We start from the raw sequence: 17,703 nt of genomic DNA, 5'->3' as shown, positions 1-17,703 counted from the left end.
GACAAATGCACAAGCCTCAGTAACCAACTCGATCAACTGGAAGAAAGAAAGAGTATCGATTGAGGATCAAATGAATGAAATGAAGCGAGAAGAGAAACCAAAAGAAAAAAGAAGAAAAAGAAATGAACAAAGCCTGCAAGAAGTATGGGATTATGTAAAAAGACCAAATCTACGTCTGATTGGGGTGCCTGAAAGTGAGGGGGAAAATGGAACCAAGTTGGAAAACACTCTTCAGGATATCATCCAGGAGAACTTCCCCAACCTAGTAGGGCAGGCCAACATTCAAATTCAGGAAATACAGAGAACGCCACAAAGATACTCCTCCAGAAGAGCAACTCCAAGACACATAATTGCCAGATTCACCAAAGTTGAAATGAAGGAAAAAATCTTAAGGGCAGCCAGAGAGAAAGGTCGGGTTACCCACAAAGGGAAGCCCATCAGACTAACAGCAGATCTCTCGGCAGAAACTCTACAAGCCAGAAGAGAGTGGGGGCCAATATTCAACGTTCTTAAAGAAAAGAATTTTCAACCCAGAATTTCATATCCAGCCAAACTAAGTTTCATAAGTGAAGGAGAAATAAAATCCTTTACAGATAAGCAACTGCTTAGAGATTTTGTCACCACCAGGCCTGCCTTACAAGAGACCCTGAAGGAAGCCCTAAACATGGAAAGGAACAACCGGTACCACCCATTGCAAAAACATGCCAAAATGTAAAGACCATCGAGGCTAGGAAGAAACTGCATCAGCTAACGAGCAAAATAACCAGTTAATGTCATAATGGCAGGATCAAGTTCACACATAACAATATTAACCTTAAATGTTAATGGACTAAATGCTCCAATTAAAAGACACAGACTGGCAAACTGGATAAGAGTCAAGACCCATCAGTCTGCTGTATTCAGGAGTCCCATCTCACATGCAGAGACATACATAGGCTCAAAATAAAGGGATGGAGGAAGATCTACCAAGCAAATGGAGAACAAAAAATAGCAGGGGTTGCAATACTAGTCTCTGATAAAACAGTCTTTAAACCATCAAAGATCAAAAGAGACAAAGAAGGCCATTACATAATGGTAAAGGGATCAATTCAACAGGAAGAGCTAACTCTCCTAAATATATATGCACCCAATACAGGAGCACCCACATTCATAAAGCAAGTCCTTAGAGACTTAAAAAGAGACTTAGACTCCCATACAATAATAATGGGAGACTTCAACACTCCACTGTCAACATTAGACAGATCAACGAGACAGAAGGTTAACAAGGATATCCAGGAATTGAACTCATCTCTGCACCAAGCGGACCTAATAGACATCTATAGAACTCTCCACCCCAAATCAACAGAATATACATTCTTCTCAGCACCACATCGCACTTATTCCAAAATTGACCACATAATTGGAAGTAAAGCACTCCTTAGCAAATGTAAAAGAACAGAAATTATAACAAACTGTCTCTCGGACCACAGTGCAATCAAACTAGAACTCAGGACTAAGAAACTCAATCAAAACCGCTCAACTACATGGAAAGTGAACAACCTGCTCCTGAATAACTACTGGATACATAACGAAATGAAGGCAGAAATAAAGATGTTCTTTGAAACCAATGAGAACAAAGACACAACATACCAGAATCTCTGGGACACATTTAAAGCAGTGTGTAGAAGGAAATTTATAGCACTAAATGCCCACAAGAGAAAGCTGGAAAGATCTAAAATTGACACTCTAACATCACAATTAAAAGAACTAGAGTGGCAAGAGCAAACACATTCAAAAGCTAGCAGAAGGCAAGAAATAACTAAGATCAGAGCAGAACTGAAGAAGATAGAGACACAAAAAACCCTCCAAAAAATCAATGAATCCAGGAGTTGGTTTTTTGAAGAGATCAACAAAATTGACAGACCGCTAGCAAGATTAATAAAGAAGAAAAGAGAGAGGAATCAAATAGATGCAATAAAAAATGATAAAGGGGATATCACCACCGACCCCACAGAAATACAAACTACCATCAGAGAATACTATAAACACCTCTATGCAAATCAACTAGAAAATCTAGAAGAAATGGATAATTTCCTGGACACTTACACTCTTCCAAGACTAAACCAGGAAGAAGTTGAATCCCTGAATAGACCAATAGCAGGCTCTGAAATTGAGGCAATAATTAATAGCCTGCCAGCCAAAAAAAGTCCAGGACCAGATGGATTCACAGCTGAATTCTACCAGAGGTACAAGGAGGAGCTGGTACCATTCCTTCTGAAACTATTCCAATCAATAGAAACAGAGGGAATGCTCCCTAACTCATTTTATGAGGCCAACATCATCCTGATACCAAAGCCTGGCAGAGACACAACAAAAAAAGAGAATTTTAGACCAAATCCCTGACGAACATCGATGCAAAAATCCTCAGTAAAATACTGGCAAACCGGATTCAGCAGCACATCAAAAAGCTTATCCACCATGATCAAGTGGGCTTCATCCCTGGGATGCAAGGCTGGTTCAACATTCGCAAATCAATAAACGTAATCCAGCATATAAACAGAACCAAAGACAAGAACCACATGATTATCTCAATAGATGCAGAAAAGGCTTTTGACAAAATTCAACAGCCCTTCATGCTAAAAACGCTCAATAAATTCGGTATTGATGGAACGTACCTCAAAATAATAAGAGCTATTTATGACAAACCCACAGCTAATATCATACTGAATGGGCAAAAACTGGAAAAATTCCCTTTGAAAACTGGCACAAGACAGGGATGCCCTCTCTCACCACTCCTATTCAACATAGTGTTGGAAGTTCTGGCTAGGGCAATCAGGCAAGAGAAAGAAATCAAGGGTATTCAGTTAGGAAAAGAAGAAGTCAAATTGTCCCTGTTTGCAGATGACATGATTGTATATTTAGAAAACCCCATTGTCTCAGCCCAAAATCTCCTTAAGCTGATAAGCAACTTCGGCAAAGTCTCAGGATACAAAATTAATGTGCAAAAATCACAAGCATTCTTATACACCAGTAACAGACAAACAGAGAACCAAATCATGAATGAACTTCCATTCACAATTGCTTCAAAGAGAATAAAATACCTAGGAATCCAACTTACAAGGGATGTAAAGGACCTCTTCAAGGAGAACTATAAACCACTGCTCAGTGAAATAAAAGACGACACAAACAAATGGAAGAACATACCATGCTCATGGATAGGAAGAATCAATATCGTGAAAATGGCCATACTGCCCAAGGTAATTTATAGATTCAATGCCATCCCCATCAAGCTACCAATGACTTTCTTCACAGAATTGGAAAAAACTGCTTTAAAGTTCATATGGAACCAAAAAAGAGCCCGCATTGCCAAGACAATCCTAAGTCAAAAGGACAAAGCTGGAGGCGTCACGCTACCTGACTTCAAACTATACTACAAGGCTGCAGTAACCAAAACAGCATGGTACTGGTACCAAAACAGAGATATAGACCAATGGAACAGAACAGAGCCCTCAGAAATATACCACACATCTACAGCCATCTGATCTTTGACAAACCTGAGAGAAACAAGAAATGGGGAAAGGATTCCCTATTTAATAAATGGTGCTGGGAAAATTGGCTAGCCATAAGTAGAAAGCTGAAACTGGATCCTTTCCTTACTCCTTATACGAAGATTAATTCAAGATGGATTAGAGACTTAAATGTTAGACCTAATACCATAAAAACCTTAGGATAAAACCTAGGTAATACCATTGAGGACATAGGCATGGGCAAGGACTTCATGTCTAAAACACCAAAAGCAACGACAACAAAAGCCAAAATTGACAAATGGGATCTAATTAAACTAAAGAGCTTCTGCACAGCAAAAGAAGCTACCATCAGAGTGAACAGGCAACCTACAGAATGGGAGAAAATTTTTGCAATCTACTCATCTGACAAAGGGCTAATATCCAGAATCTACAAAGAACTCAAAGAAATATACAAGAAAAAAACAAACAACCCCATCAAAAAGTGGGCAAAGGATATGAACAGACATTTCTCAAAAGAAGACATGCATACAGCCAACAGACACATGAAAAAATGCTCATCATCACTCGCCATCAGAGAAATGCAAATCAAAACCACAATGAGATACCATCTCACACCAGTTAGAACGGCAATCATTAAAAAGTCAGGAAACAACAGGTGTTGGAGAGGATGTGGAGAAATGGGAACACTTTTACACTGTTGGTGGGATTGTAAACTAGTTCAACCATTATGGAAAACAGTATGGCGATTCCTCAAGGATCTAGAACTAGATGTACCATATGACCCAGCCATCCCACTACTGGGTATATACCCAAAGGATTATAAATCATGCTGCTATAAAGACACATGCACACGTATGTTTATTGCGGCACTATTCACAATAGCAAAGACTTGGAATCAACCCAAATGTCCATCTGTGACAGACTGGATTAAGAAAATGTGGCACATATACACCATGGAATACTATGCAGCCATAAAAAAGGATGAGTTTGCGTCCTTTATAGGGACATGGATGCAGCTGGAAACCATCATTCTTAGCAAACTATCACAAGAACAGAAAACCAAACACCACATGTTCTCACTCATAGGTGGGAACTGAACAATGAGATCACTTGGACTCGGGAAGGGGAACATCACACACTGGGGCCTATCATGGGGAAGGGGGAGGGGGGAGGGATTGCATTGGGAGTTATACCTGATATAAATTGACGAATTGATGGGTGCTGACGAGTTGATGGGTGCAGCACACCAACATGGCACAAGTATACATATGTAACAAACCTGCACGTTATGCACATGTACCCTAGAACTTAAAGTATAACAAAAAATAAATAAATAAATAAATCCCAAAAGTAACCCATAGATTTACTATGGGAAAAATAAATAAATAAATAAAAATAAATGAATGAGTTTATGGGTCACATATTCATTTTTAAAGGAATTTCATCATAAGCCAAAATCAAATAATGTGAAGTTTGTACCTTTGAAACAACTTTCTTCCTTATGGGAATTACAGACCTGAAATTTTAGATATTCCCATAGTGGACGTATTTCTCTTCTCTTATCAAGTTATGTGGTTTTTTAAAGCCAAATAACTCTTTAGCCACTGTTGCTGACCTTTTAGAATTCTAGAGTCCTAATTACTACAGTAACCTAACTATTGGAACCTCTAAGGACATAATTTTTTGTTCTTTTTGCCTCTCAAGAAACTACAGTGGAGGTGCATTTAAAAAATTAACAACCATCTGGACATTATGAAGGAATAGACCTCCTTCTGCTTACATGTAACAGAATGGCAATTAAGAGGTATAGTAGCCTTAGTGAAGTATAGCTAAGACTGAAGGTTTGGGTTTTTTGTTTTTTTTTTTTTTTTTTTTTGTCTTCAACGTACGTGTTATTATGTGTAGGAAGAGACTTTTCCCCCTACGTATCAGTGTTTCATGTTGCTGTGCATTATTATTTACTAAAAAGCAAGTAAATATCTGAGAATTGAAATATTCCTTTGTCCATTCATTGGCCGGATATTATGCAGTTGTTCTGTTGTGGGAACTAAATGATGATGTTCCCCTTTCCCAAGAAGCATACAGTTTTAACAGGAAAAATGACACTTACATCAGCAAACTACAATAAAGGGAAATATGTAATAAGTGAATAAGTCTTTCAAAACATAAAGAGAAGTGAAAAATACCACAATTATTGTGTATACATAAAGTGTTTTCACATTTCTTAACTCTGGCTTATGGATAAGAAGGGTAAATTCTATTAACCTCAATTGGAAATTTTCTGGCACAGAAAAGGTGAATTATTCACCGTAATATTCCTATGGATAGAAGCATAGCCTAGATTAGAATCAAAACTTCCTGATTCTTATTCCTGATTCTCCTAAATCAAAGCATATACTCCTAAATTTCAAAGGATTTTCTTGAACCGTAAACTTTTCCAATTGCTCAATAAAAAATTACTAAGAGTCCACTATGTGCCTAGCACAGTGCTAGGTGGTTAACCAATAAATGTGAAGTAATGCTTACATTATTCTTTTATTCAGGTATTTTATTGCAAACTGTTGGAAGAAGCAAACCGAGGCTCGTTTCCAGCAGAGATGGTGAATAAAATCTTTTCTAATATTTCATCAATAAATGCCTTCCATAGTAAATTCCTCTTGCCAGAGCTGGAGAAACGAATGCAAGAATGGTAAGAGGAGTAGATAGAAAAAGATATGTTTAAGGCAGTCATATAAGATGCTGTATTTTTTAGCTTTTAAATTGAAATAGAAATGCCACACACAACTGTAACTAGACATTTATGCTAAATTTTTACATTGAAGACTACTGATAGAAGTTGTGGTACAAAGGACTTCATGTCTGCTCTCCAGACTGTCATTTGGCTAGTGAAGACAAGATATCGGGTCATAACCCCGTCTCTACTAAAAATACAAAAACTAGCCGGGCGAGGTGGCGGGCGCCTGTAGTCCCAGCTACTCGGGAGGCTGAGGCAGGAGAATGGCGTAAACCCGGGAGGCGGAGCTTGCAGTGAGCTGAGATCCGGCCACTGCACTCCAGCCTGGGCGACAGAGCGAGACTCCGCCTCAAAAAAAAAAAAAAAAAAAAAAGATATCGGGTCATGCGGAGCTTCAAGAATTCCAGAACATCTCTCTTTGCTATGACATTCCTATAGTCCCTTTAAAAAGGTGCTACATTGTTCTCTACCAGCCTCATAGTACGGTGAATGAGATAAAGCACAAGATGCATGTAGAATGTGATGACTTCCTCTCTAGTCCTGTCAGTTCACTCATTCTATAAAAAATCTTGGCCGGGCGCGGTGGCTCAAGCCTGTAATCCCAGCACTTTGGGAGGCCGAGACGGGCGGATCACGAGGTCAGGAGATCGAGACCATCCTGGCTAACATGGTGAAACCCTGTCTCTACTAAAAATACAAAAAACTAGCCGGGCGACGTGGCGGGCGCCTGTAGTCCCAGCTACTTGGGAGGCTGAGGCAGGAGAATGGCGTGAACCCGGGAGGCAGAGCTTGCAGTGAGCTGAGATCCGGCCACTGCACTCCCGCCTGGGTGACAGAGCGAAACCCCGTCTAAAAAAAAAAAAAAATCTTAATGTGCCAGGCGTGGTAGCTCATGCCTGTAATCCCAGCACTTTAGGAGGCCAAGGCAGGCGAATCACTTAAGTTCAGGAGTTCAAGACCAGCCTGGGCAACATGGTGAAACTCTGTCTCTACAAAAAATACAAAAAACTAGCCAGCTACTGAGGGGGCTGAAGCTGGAGGATTGATTGAACCTGGGAGGTCGAGGTTGCACTGAGCTGTGATCATGCCACTGCACTATATGACAGAAAGAGACCCTGTTTCAAAAAAAAAAAAATTTTTTTTAATGACTTGTTTTTCTGTATTTCATACAGGGAAACTACTCCTAGAATTGGAGACATCCTTCAGAAATTGGCACCATTCCTTAAGATGTATGGAGAATATGTGAAAGGATTTGATAATGCAATGGAATTGGTTAAAAACATGACAGAACGTATTCCCCAGTTCAAATCAGTGGTTGAAGAAATTCAGGTAATAGGACTGTTTCATTCAAAGCTATAAATTACTATTGCCATACAAATTATACAGTCTTCTAGATCTAAAACTGAGATCTAGAGATCTGAGACACCTAGCCAAAATTCATTCTACGCCGAATTATGCAAGATCATCTCTGCAAAGCTGAAATAGACATCAATCACATGCTGCATACTAAGCAATAACTTCTCCATTTGCTTTTGAGACCAGCAGAGGATGATTTTTATTAGGGTCTACATAAATTTACAAAATGAGTTCCCATTCGGGTCTGTGCCTCTCTTGCATTATTTCAGAGGTTGAGTTGTTGGAAGGAATATAAAGAATGATTGCTGTAAACCTTGAGATTTGGGAAACTAATCATTCTTTTTTTGTCACTTGATATCTGTATCCTCGTTTTCTTCTGTTTCACCAAACCTGAATAACACACTTTAATAATACCATAATAATTTCCACTTGATTCTCTAGTCAAAATTGTTAATATCATATTCTTTGATACAGTTGATATTGAAGAGGCATATTTTAGATCATCTAAGATTCTTGGCGTGGGACTTCTTTTGCTCCTTGACTGTCTTATTTTGTGTCATAGGAATTTTTTTAATTGTACCATTTTAATTCCTCTAATTGTCAACGATTTTTTGAGTTATTTTCCAGTGGTTGCTTTTAGGATTATAGTATGCATCTTAATTTTTCACAATGTACTTCAGATTATACTCACCTTAATTCTTGTAAAATGTAGACACTTAGTTCCAATATAGCTCTGTTCCCTCCTCTATGCTCTGTACTGTTAGTGTCCTGTATATTACATTTTTTATATGTTGTGAGTCTATAATACAGTGCTACAATTGTTATGGAAGGATATGAGAAAAAATGTATCAGTCTATTTTATACTAACGTTTATATTTGCCCTTTCTAGAGTAACTTTCTTTCAGCATACATGATTGTTGTTTCTTATAAAGTAGGCCAGCTAGCAATGAATTCTGTCAGTCTTTTTGTCTGGGACTACACTTATTTTTTCTTGACTACTGAATGAATGAAGAATGAAGTGCTGGATTCAGAATTCCTAGTATATGGGTTTTTCCTTTTTTATTTTCTATTTTGTTTCTATAATTTGTGTTTGTTTGTTTTGAGACGGAGTCTTGCTGCTCTGTTGCCCTGGCTTGAGTGCAGTGGCGCGATCTAGGCTCACTGCAAGCTCCGCCTCCCGGGTTTACTTACGCCGTTCTCCTGCCTCAGCCTGTAGGTGAGACTACAGGCGCCTGCCACAACACGCAGCTAATTTTTTGTATTTTTAGTAGAAACGGGGTTTCACCGTGTTAGCCAGGATGTTCTGGATCTCCTGACCTCGTGACTCGCCCACCTCAGCCTCCCAAAGTGCTAGGATTACAGGGTTGAGCCACCACGCCCAGCCTTTGTTTCTATAATAATAATAATAATAATTATTATTATTATTATTTTAAGAGATAAGGTCTTGCTCTTGTCACCCAGGCTAGAGTGCAGTGGCCCAATCACAGCTCACTGCAGCCTTCAACACCTGGGCTCAAGCAATCTTTCCACCTCAGCCTCTCAAGTAGCTGGGACTACAGGCATGCACCACCACCCTGGCTAAATTTTAGATTTTTTTGTAGAGACAAGGTCTGGCTCTGTTGCCCAGGCTGGTCTTGAACACCTCGACTCAGCCTCCCAGAATGCTGGGATTACAGGCATGAGCCACTACACTCAACCAGTATATGGGGTTCCCCGCCAGCACTTTGAATATGTGGTTCTCCTGCTTTCCATCCTCTGTGGTTTGAGATGAGAAGCCAGCCATTGATTGTATTGATATTCCCATGTATGTGATGAGTCACTTTTCTCTTGCTGCTTTCAAGATTTTCTCTGTGTTTTGGCTTTCAACAGTTTAAATATGATGTGTCTGGGTGTGGACCTTTTTGTATTTGTCCTAGTTAGGATTGGTTGAACTTTTTGCATTTGTGGATTGATTTTTTTTTTTAATCATTTTCAGAAGTTTTCAGCCATTATTTCTTCAAATATTTTCTGTCCTTTTCACGTTCTCTTTTTTTTAATCTTTTTACTCCGATTACACAAATTTTGGTGGGTTCCTTTTGTTTGTTTTGGATATGGTGTCTTGCTATGTTGCCTAGGCTGGCTTCAAACTCCTGGGTTCAAGTGATCCTCCCAATCTTTCTTCTATTATTCAGATTGTATAATTTCTACTAGTCTTTCTTCAAGTTTCCTGATTCTTCTGTCATCTCAAATCTGCTGTTGAACCTATGGTGAATTTTTCTTTTCAATTATTATATTTTTCACATCCACAACCACAACTTCTGGCTAGTAGAGTTATTGGCTCTCACCCCTCGCTTATCTCAGGGATCTTCACTTCTACTGGTGTTGCTGGGTGTGTGTGTTCCCCACCATTCCAAATTGAATGAGCCCTTTTCAGCCTCAGCAGAGGAGCCGCCAGTCCTCACAGCCCATGCCACCCTGACGCCCCCTTCCTAGTGACTGAGCTGGGAGAGGGACAGGAGCAGCTGCAGGCTAGCATGCCACAGATTCTCACCGTTCTTACCCAAAGTTCAACAATTTTTAAAGCGTAAACGGATTTCAGGTTGTTGCATGCCTTTTAATCAATTTCTAAAATGCAGATATTGTTTTGTCAATTTTATCTAGCTTTATAGCTGCTTTAATTTTTTTTTTAATTTTTGGAGATAGAGTCTCACTCTGTCGCCCCAGGCTGGAGTGCAGTGGTATGATCTCGGCTCACTGCAACCTCTGCCTCCTGGGTTCAAGCAATTCTTGTGCCTCAGCTTCCTGAGTAGCTGGGATTATAGGTGTGTGCCACTACACCTGGCTAATTTTTGTACTTTTAGTAGAGACGGGGTTTCGCCATGTTGGCCAGGCTGGTCTCAAACTCCTGGCCTCAAATGATCCCCCAACCTCGGCTTTCCAAAGTGCTGAGATTACAGGCATGAGCCACTGCACCTGGCCTATAAGCTGCTTTTAACAGGGAGGATTTGCCAGTCTCTTCATTCAGCTATAGCCAAAAGGGCTGCCTCATCCTCTTCACTCCTTTTTTTTTTTTTTTTAATCTTATTTTCTTTTGTAATTAAACACTTACCTACCTTACTGGGCTCCTTTGATTTTTACTAGCTTCTTTTGCTAATTCTGAAACGTGGGCAGAGCATAAAGTTTGCCTTCAACAATCTTTCTTTTCATGCTTTTCAGTGATATCTTATTCCCGCATGCCTTTAACTATCTTGCCAGACAGTTTCCTCTAGGGTTGCTGTTTCTAGTCTAGTTCTCTGCTCCCAAACTCCAGGTACAAATAGCTGAGCATGTGAACATCTTGTCATCCAAACAAAGTCAACATTTTTTCCTCTTTTTAGCTCCCAAGCATTTTTCCATCTAACTTTTTAGGCCTTGCATAGAGTAGATAATTATTCTGATATGTATTGGATTTATTAGGTGACACCATTATCCTGGCATTTACCAGAGCTTGACAACTTAGCTTTATCTTTGATTTGTTACATGTCTTTATTCTCTGTATGTGTTCATTTGCCTGTGAAATATTATATTCCAATTGCTTAGCATAGTGCTTGTTGCATGGTAAGTGCTCACTAAATGATAGTGGTGATGGTGGTGATAGTGGTAGTTATTGTCTTATCATCCTCTGAATTCTGTCTCTACAATGTATGTCTTCTCCATATTGTGACCAAACGACATGGCTTATGAAAAGAGTAGTAGATTGGGAATCAAGTAACCTAGTTTAGAATTCTAAGTCTGCCACTTACAGTCACTTGATCTTAGAAAGCCACAGTTTCTTCATGTAAAATATTTAGGATCAATTATACTTTCCTTGATGTACATAATAGATTTTGGGAAAATCAAATGACATATTTAAATTTATATAATTAATATCTTAAACTTTATTAAGGAAAGCTATTATTCTCTCAACTTCTATGCCAATTTCAGGCCCTTATTGTTTTCTTCCTGGTCTGTCGTAACAACTTCCAAACTAGTTTTCCCCGTCCCTCTAAAGCTACACTGTAGTAGATTAATCTAATAGAGCTCAGATCTAATGATACAACTGTCATGCACAAAAATCTACATTAGATGAAACAAATCTAAACTCACCTTGACATCATTACCTCATATTACCTTTACTTTACATCTTCTATTTCCCACTAATATTTTTTGCCGAGAAAACCTCTCTGTCCCTTTCACTGAACATACTTCATGCTTCATTACCGTGGGCCTGTTCTCTCAGGTTTCTGCTCCTGGACTTGCTCCCTAGTCTGTCTTTTTCTCCAAAACCTGCACTCATCAGAGGTTGCATTAAATGTTCCCTTCTCTGTGAAGCCTTTAGTTACTTGTTTGCTTCAAATGCAAACACTATGTCTTAAGATAGTTTTGATGCCTTGCAGTGTCCTGATCATGGTGTGAGTTCAGTATATATTTTAATGGGATTTCTGCTTTGTTTAACAGGAACAAGAACATTTCTTATTTTTTCCTCTCTTTTGTTAACAGCTTCTTGGAAGCAAGTGATACGGACTTAATTTTGTCCTAAGAAATGGAGTTCCATTTACAGAATTTGGTTTCTAATGAAAAAGAATGCTTTGAACTGATGAAAAATTAAAATTTTCTGACAGATAAGATGCCCAGATCTTGTTATTCTTCTTTGTGGAGTCTTTTTTAAGTTCAAAGGCAATGACATTTATCATAGCCTTATTATGAAATAGTTTCTGCTGAGTCCAAAGTCATTTAATACAGTTGTTCTTAGCAAACCTCATTAAATAGGCACATCTTTTGAAACATCTCTATAGAATGATTTAATGATGTGACTTCACAAACCCTTGTAGTGACTAATTGAAGTGGTTGTCAGCAATCTGGAATTTTCTTGCTTAAAATTCTGCTTGATTTTTTTCCCCCTTTCTGTTCTTACACCAGATTGGTAGTTCTCAACTTCAGTGTTATAGAAATATCAGGTGTTTTTAAATGCATATTCTGTAGCTGGGAATGGTGGCACGTGCCTATAGCTACTTGGAAGGCTGAGGTGGGAGGACCATTTGGGCCCAGGAGGCAGAGGTTGCAGTGAGATCACACCACTGTGTGCCTGGGCAACAGAGTGAGACTCTATCTCAAAAAAAGAAGAAAAAAATGCGTATTCTCCATCTCCTTCCCCAAAGATTGTGATGTTATAGATTGAAGTGAGGTTCAGAAGTCTGCTTTTTTTTCTAATTTTTTAAATTTTATTTATTTATTTTTTATTTATTTATTTATTTATTTATTTATTGAGACGGAGTCTTGCTCTGTTGCCCAGGCTGGAGTGCAGTGGCCAGATCTCAGCTCACTGCAAGCTCCGCCTCCCGAGTTTATGCTATTCTCCTGCCTCAGCATCCCAAGTAACTGGGACTACAGGCACCCGCCACCTCACCCAGCTAGTTTTTTGTATTTTTTACTAGAGACGGGGTTTCACCATGTTAGCCAGGATGGTCTCGATCTCCTGACCTCATGATCCACCCGTCTCGGCCTCCCAAAGTGCTGGGATTACAGGCTTGAGCCACCGCGCCCGGCCATTTTTGTTTTATTTTTTTGAGATGGAGTCTCACTCTTCACCCAGGCTAAGTGACATGATCTTGGCTCACTGAAACTTCTGCCTCCTGGGTTCAAGCAATTCTCCTGCCTCAGTCTCAGCCTCCGCATAGCTGGGCCTACAGGTGTGTGCCACCATGCCTGGCTAATTTTTGTATTTTTAGTAGAGGCGGGGTTTTGCCATGTTGGCCAGGCTGGTCTCAAACCCTCCCCTCAGGTGATCTACCCATCTCAGCCTCCCAAAGTGCTGGGATTACAGGTGTGAGACACTGCGCCGGGCCAGAAATCAGCATTTCATGCAGGTGATGGACAACTTTGTCAAAAAATATTGTCCTTGACGAAATTTCTGTTTTGCAGTGAGTTTTTAGACTTGCTAACCTAATTTTTAAATGTTTCTTAGAAAACCTTTCTCATTACAGAAACAGAAAATCTGTGGGAGCTTAACTTTGCAGCATCACATGCTAGAACCTGTTCAGCGGATTCCCCGGTATGAGATGCTCCTTAAGGACTATCTAAGGAAATTGCCTCCTGATTCCCTGGACTGGAATGATGCTAAAAGTAAATGCTTTTTTTGTTTTCTCCCTATTATGGAATAATCAAGTGGCCAAGCAGCCTCATGGTTTCAAAGGGAAATATATCTCACAGCTACTTTAGTCAAATGTTGCTGTTAGAAGATAATTTCGTTGGAAATTGTTATCATCACCTTAGTTAGGCAAGTCACTTTTGAGCCAAAATGACAAGTTTAGAGCAGTGCAAATCACATTTATTTTTCTGGTTTCATGTTAGTCACTGGCTCTGAAATATAAAATTATAGACTTAAAGACATCTAGAATAGCAATACACAATTTCCTTGTCAGAGGAAGAATACAACCATTCAGAATTACAAGTGCTGCTGTTTAATTAGATAGGTTGGTGCATACCAAGAAAGCTAAGGTGACATTCACTATGTAAAAATAACCTAAGCAGAGTTGGTTCCACCTGCCCTAACATGCCTACCATAACAGGAAATGGTGCTTTTTATTATCCAGTAACATTTTCTACAAGAAAACTTTATTTCAATTCTGTTAGATGTCTTATTTTTTCATTAGATTATAATGAAAAGGTTTTTTTTAAAGGCTTACAAGTTTCACTTTACCTTTTTCTGTACTTTTATGAATCAACTGTAAAGGCATGAATGAAAATTTAAGAAATAACAGTGGCTTGATATTCAACAAGCAGTAATGGTACTTTAATGGTACAACCTTAAAACATTGCTACTTTCCCTTGTAATTTCTTGTTTTTTGTCATAAGTGAACCTTGATGAGAGATGAAGTACATAAAACATTTTTTGTCTTGGATCCTTAACCTTTTCTTTTTTAATTATTATTATTATTTTGAGACAGAGTCTCACTCTGTTGCCCAGGCTAGAGTGCAATGGCATGATCTTGGCTCACTGCAACCTCCACCTCCCGAGTTCAAGCCATTCAGCTAATTTTTGTAATTTTAATAGAGACAGGTTTTCACCATGTTGGCCAGGCTGGTCTTAAACTCCTGACTTCAGATGATCCACCTACCTCGGCCTCCCAAAGTGCTGGGATTACAGGCGTGAGCCACTGCTCCTGGCCCTGATCCTTAGTCTTTTCTAGAACACAGGCTATCTCAGATGTGTTTCTCCCACCATTTGAGTGACTCTGACCACAGAAACTTCACTTCTCCATTTGCCCCTTCCATAGTGTAGAATGAACTCGACTTGCCATCTCCTCAAACCAACTACTTCCTGAGAACTCTGCCCTGTCTACATTTCTATCCATCTCGCCTGACTGCTTGATTTGAGTGGCAGATCTAGTGGTGGGGGTGGGGGTGGAAACACCACTGCTCTTCCTCAAACTCATCTCTAGAGCAGTGGCTTCATCCCGTCTTATTTTGTCTTCCTGTATCCTGGATCCTGTATCAAGTGCACAGCATCGCCCACATCAGAATAGTTCTTTAAAATGTAAATTAAAATTCAGTTTCTTCTATACTCAGACTTTGGTATCCCCTTAGATGCCCATGTCAAAAATGAAAAAGTTGGTGACATGGTATGGCATTTTATTCCTTTTTGTTTGTTTGTTTTTCATTGCTACTTACACTAAAATTCTAAAGAGATCACAGAAGAAGGGCTTTTGGTGACCTAAAAGTAGAAGTGAAAGCAGCAAAAGTGCATTCTGTCCAGCAGTGCACAGAAGGCAAAAAAATGTAGTTGAAAAGTCTCAGGGTTTTTGTGGTAACAGAATTAGGCAGGCCAGTATTCACAAAACAAAAAAGAAAGGAAGAAAACGGGACATGATTTAGGATTGAGAGGTTTTCCCTGGGGTCAGTCCCGCAAGAGGTCTCGGCATCCACAGCACTTCACCAGCAGCCCCTGGAGCTCCTGTGATGTCCACACCAAAGAGTTCCCATTCCCAGCTGCCCCAGCAACAAAACCCTCCAACACTGGCCTCAGAAGATTCCCTTTCACCCGACCCAGGCTAGAATTGTGAATGTATTTTCCCAAAGAAAGTAGGCTATGCTTAGTGGTTAATTTGCTCATACAACTAGTAAAATACTTACTACTCCTGAAATATTTTAGAACTTTTGAGTCAGAAACCTGGGTTTAAATCTGGCCCTCCAATAGCATAGCTGTGTGACCTCAGCCAAGTTGTATTACTTTCCCATTTCATTCATCTGCCAAATGAAGCTAAAATACTTAACGGTTTAAGGCTGTGTAAGAATTGATACTGTAAGTACCTGGCAAAGTACCTAGTATGGAGTTAGTGTACGCTGTAAGTTTCAAAGTCTTTGAGTATAGAAGAAACTGAATTTTTGTTTACATTTTAGAGAACTATTCTGATTTGGGCAATTCTGTGCACTCAATACAGGATCCAGGATAGGGGGAGACAAAATAAGTTGGGCTGGGGCCACAGTTCAAGAGATGAACTAAGGAAAAGCAGTGATGTTTCTATCTCTGCTTATTAATTTTGATGGTTCATTAGGGATTAATTAAACCTGTGAGCCTAATCATCATGTACGACTTTTTATAAGGAAATACGAAGTTTCAAGTAATCTGCTTACAAATGAACTTTAGAAAGTATACCATTTATAAATGGAAAATGCCACTATTTCTGTTGTATCTTTGGTCTCAGACCTCTTAATTTAGTAAGTTATTCAGCTATATAGAAGCACAGAAAGGATAAAGCATATTTATCTACTTTTCTTTTTTTCCCATTTAGAATCACTTGAAATTATATCTACAGCAGCAAGCCATTCTAATAGTGCAATAAGAAAAATGGTAAGTGGTTTTCGGAGGAGACAGGAGCCTTCTGATTAGACAATTATCAATAATACTGCCTCAATACTATGTAGATTTGGACCAAAGTGAATTGAAATAGATGAACCAAAAAGAATGTTTATGAAATGTTTAATGTTATCTGGAATAACTCTCTGAACTTGCTAATAACTGATGGAATTTATATCAAAATGTATGCTTTCTCCTAATCCCTTCTGAATTTACATTTTAGTTAAGGTCATAGTATTATTAAAGCTACTAGGTTGAAACCTGCCTGTATGTGATCTTGCTGTTTTAATTTCCTAGGAGAACCTAAAGAAACTCTTAGAGATTTATGAAATGTTGGGAGAAGAAGAAGACATTGTAAACCCTTCAAATGAACTAATAAAAGAAGGACAGATCCTCAAACTAGCTGCTCGGAACACATCAGCACAAGAACGCTACCTTTTCTTAGTGAGTATTATAGTGTTGCAACTCATGTAAGAACTATAGGCTGGGCGTGGTGGCTTACACCTGTAATCCCAGCACTTTGGGAGGCTGAGGCGGGCAGATCATGAGGTTAGGAGATCAAGACCATCCTGGCTAACACGGTGAAACCCCGTCTCTACTAAAAATACAAAAAATTAGCCAGGCATGGTGGCAGGCGCCTGTAGTCCCAGCTACTTGGGAGGCTGAGGCAGGAGAATGGCGTGAACCCAGGAGGCGGAGCTTGCAGTGAACCGAAATGGCACCACTGCACTCCAGCCTGGGCAACAGAGCGAGACTCCATCTCAAAAAAAAAAAAAAAGAAAGAACTATATATAAAAATGTGGCTGGGCACGGTGGCTCATGCCTGTAATGCCAGCACTTTGGGAGGCTGAGGCAAGTGAATCTCCTGAGGTCAGGAGTTTGAGACCAATCTACTAAAAATACAAAAATTAGCTGAGTGTGGTGGCAGGTGCCTGTAATCCCAACTACTCAAGAGGACGAGGCAGGAGAATTGCTTGGACCTGGGAAGTGGAGGTTGTAGTGAGCTGAGATCGACAGAGCGAGACTCCATCTAAAAAAAGGAATGATATATAAAAATAGTTGTATACAGCTTGGAAAAGTAGAATGTTTCCTTATTCACCAAAGCAATTATATCTAACCTGTTTCAGTCAACATTCCATTTAGGGAATATTCCATTTAGAGATTCCATTTAGGGAAATATTCTAAGTAACGTATTTTTCTGTAATTTTTCTGTATACTTGGTATGGATGGCCGGCAGTAGTGTCCCATCTGGA

At 39.4% G+C, this 17,703-nt stretch overlaps 1 protein-coding gene across 5 annotated transcripts in view; it reads left to right on the top strand.

Moving 5' to 3' along the window:
* Positions 1 to 17,703, top strand: part of FGD4 (FYVE, RhoGEF and PH domain containing 4) — a 263,419-nt gene that overhangs the window by 210,006 nt on the left and 35,710 nt on the right. For 4 of the 5 annotated variants that reach the window (XM_033222467.1, XM_033222469.1, XM_033222470.1 and 1 more), the window contains exons 6-10: positions 6,050 to 6,195; positions 7,413 to 7,569; positions 13,578 to 13,716; positions 16,386 to 16,444; positions 16,748 to 16,894. In XM_033222467.1, coding sequence (XP_033078358.1) covers positions 6,050 to 6,195; positions 7,413 to 7,569; positions 13,578 to 13,716; positions 16,386 to 16,444; positions 16,748 to 16,894 — 648 coding nt within the window. Of the gene's footprint in view, positions 1 to 5,221; positions 5,311 to 6,049; positions 6,196 to 7,412; positions 7,570 to 13,577; positions 13,717 to 16,385; positions 16,445 to 16,747; positions 16,895 to 17,703 lie in introns of those variants that run through there. The other variant, XM_033222471.1, reaches the window with a different exon arrangement.

This window comes from Trachypithecus francoisi, unplaced genomic scaffold (assembly GCF_009764315.1).
Source record: "Trachypithecus francoisi isolate TF-2019V2 unplaced genomic scaffold, Tfra_2.0 Lachesis_group11, whole genome shotgun sequence".
Classification (NCBI taxonomy): Eukaryota; Metazoa; Chordata; class Mammalia; order Primates; family Cercopithecidae; genus Trachypithecus; species Trachypithecus francoisi.
The sequence above is the reverse complement of the archived record's forward strand: the minus strand, read 5'-3'. Positions and strand labels throughout refer to the sequence as shown.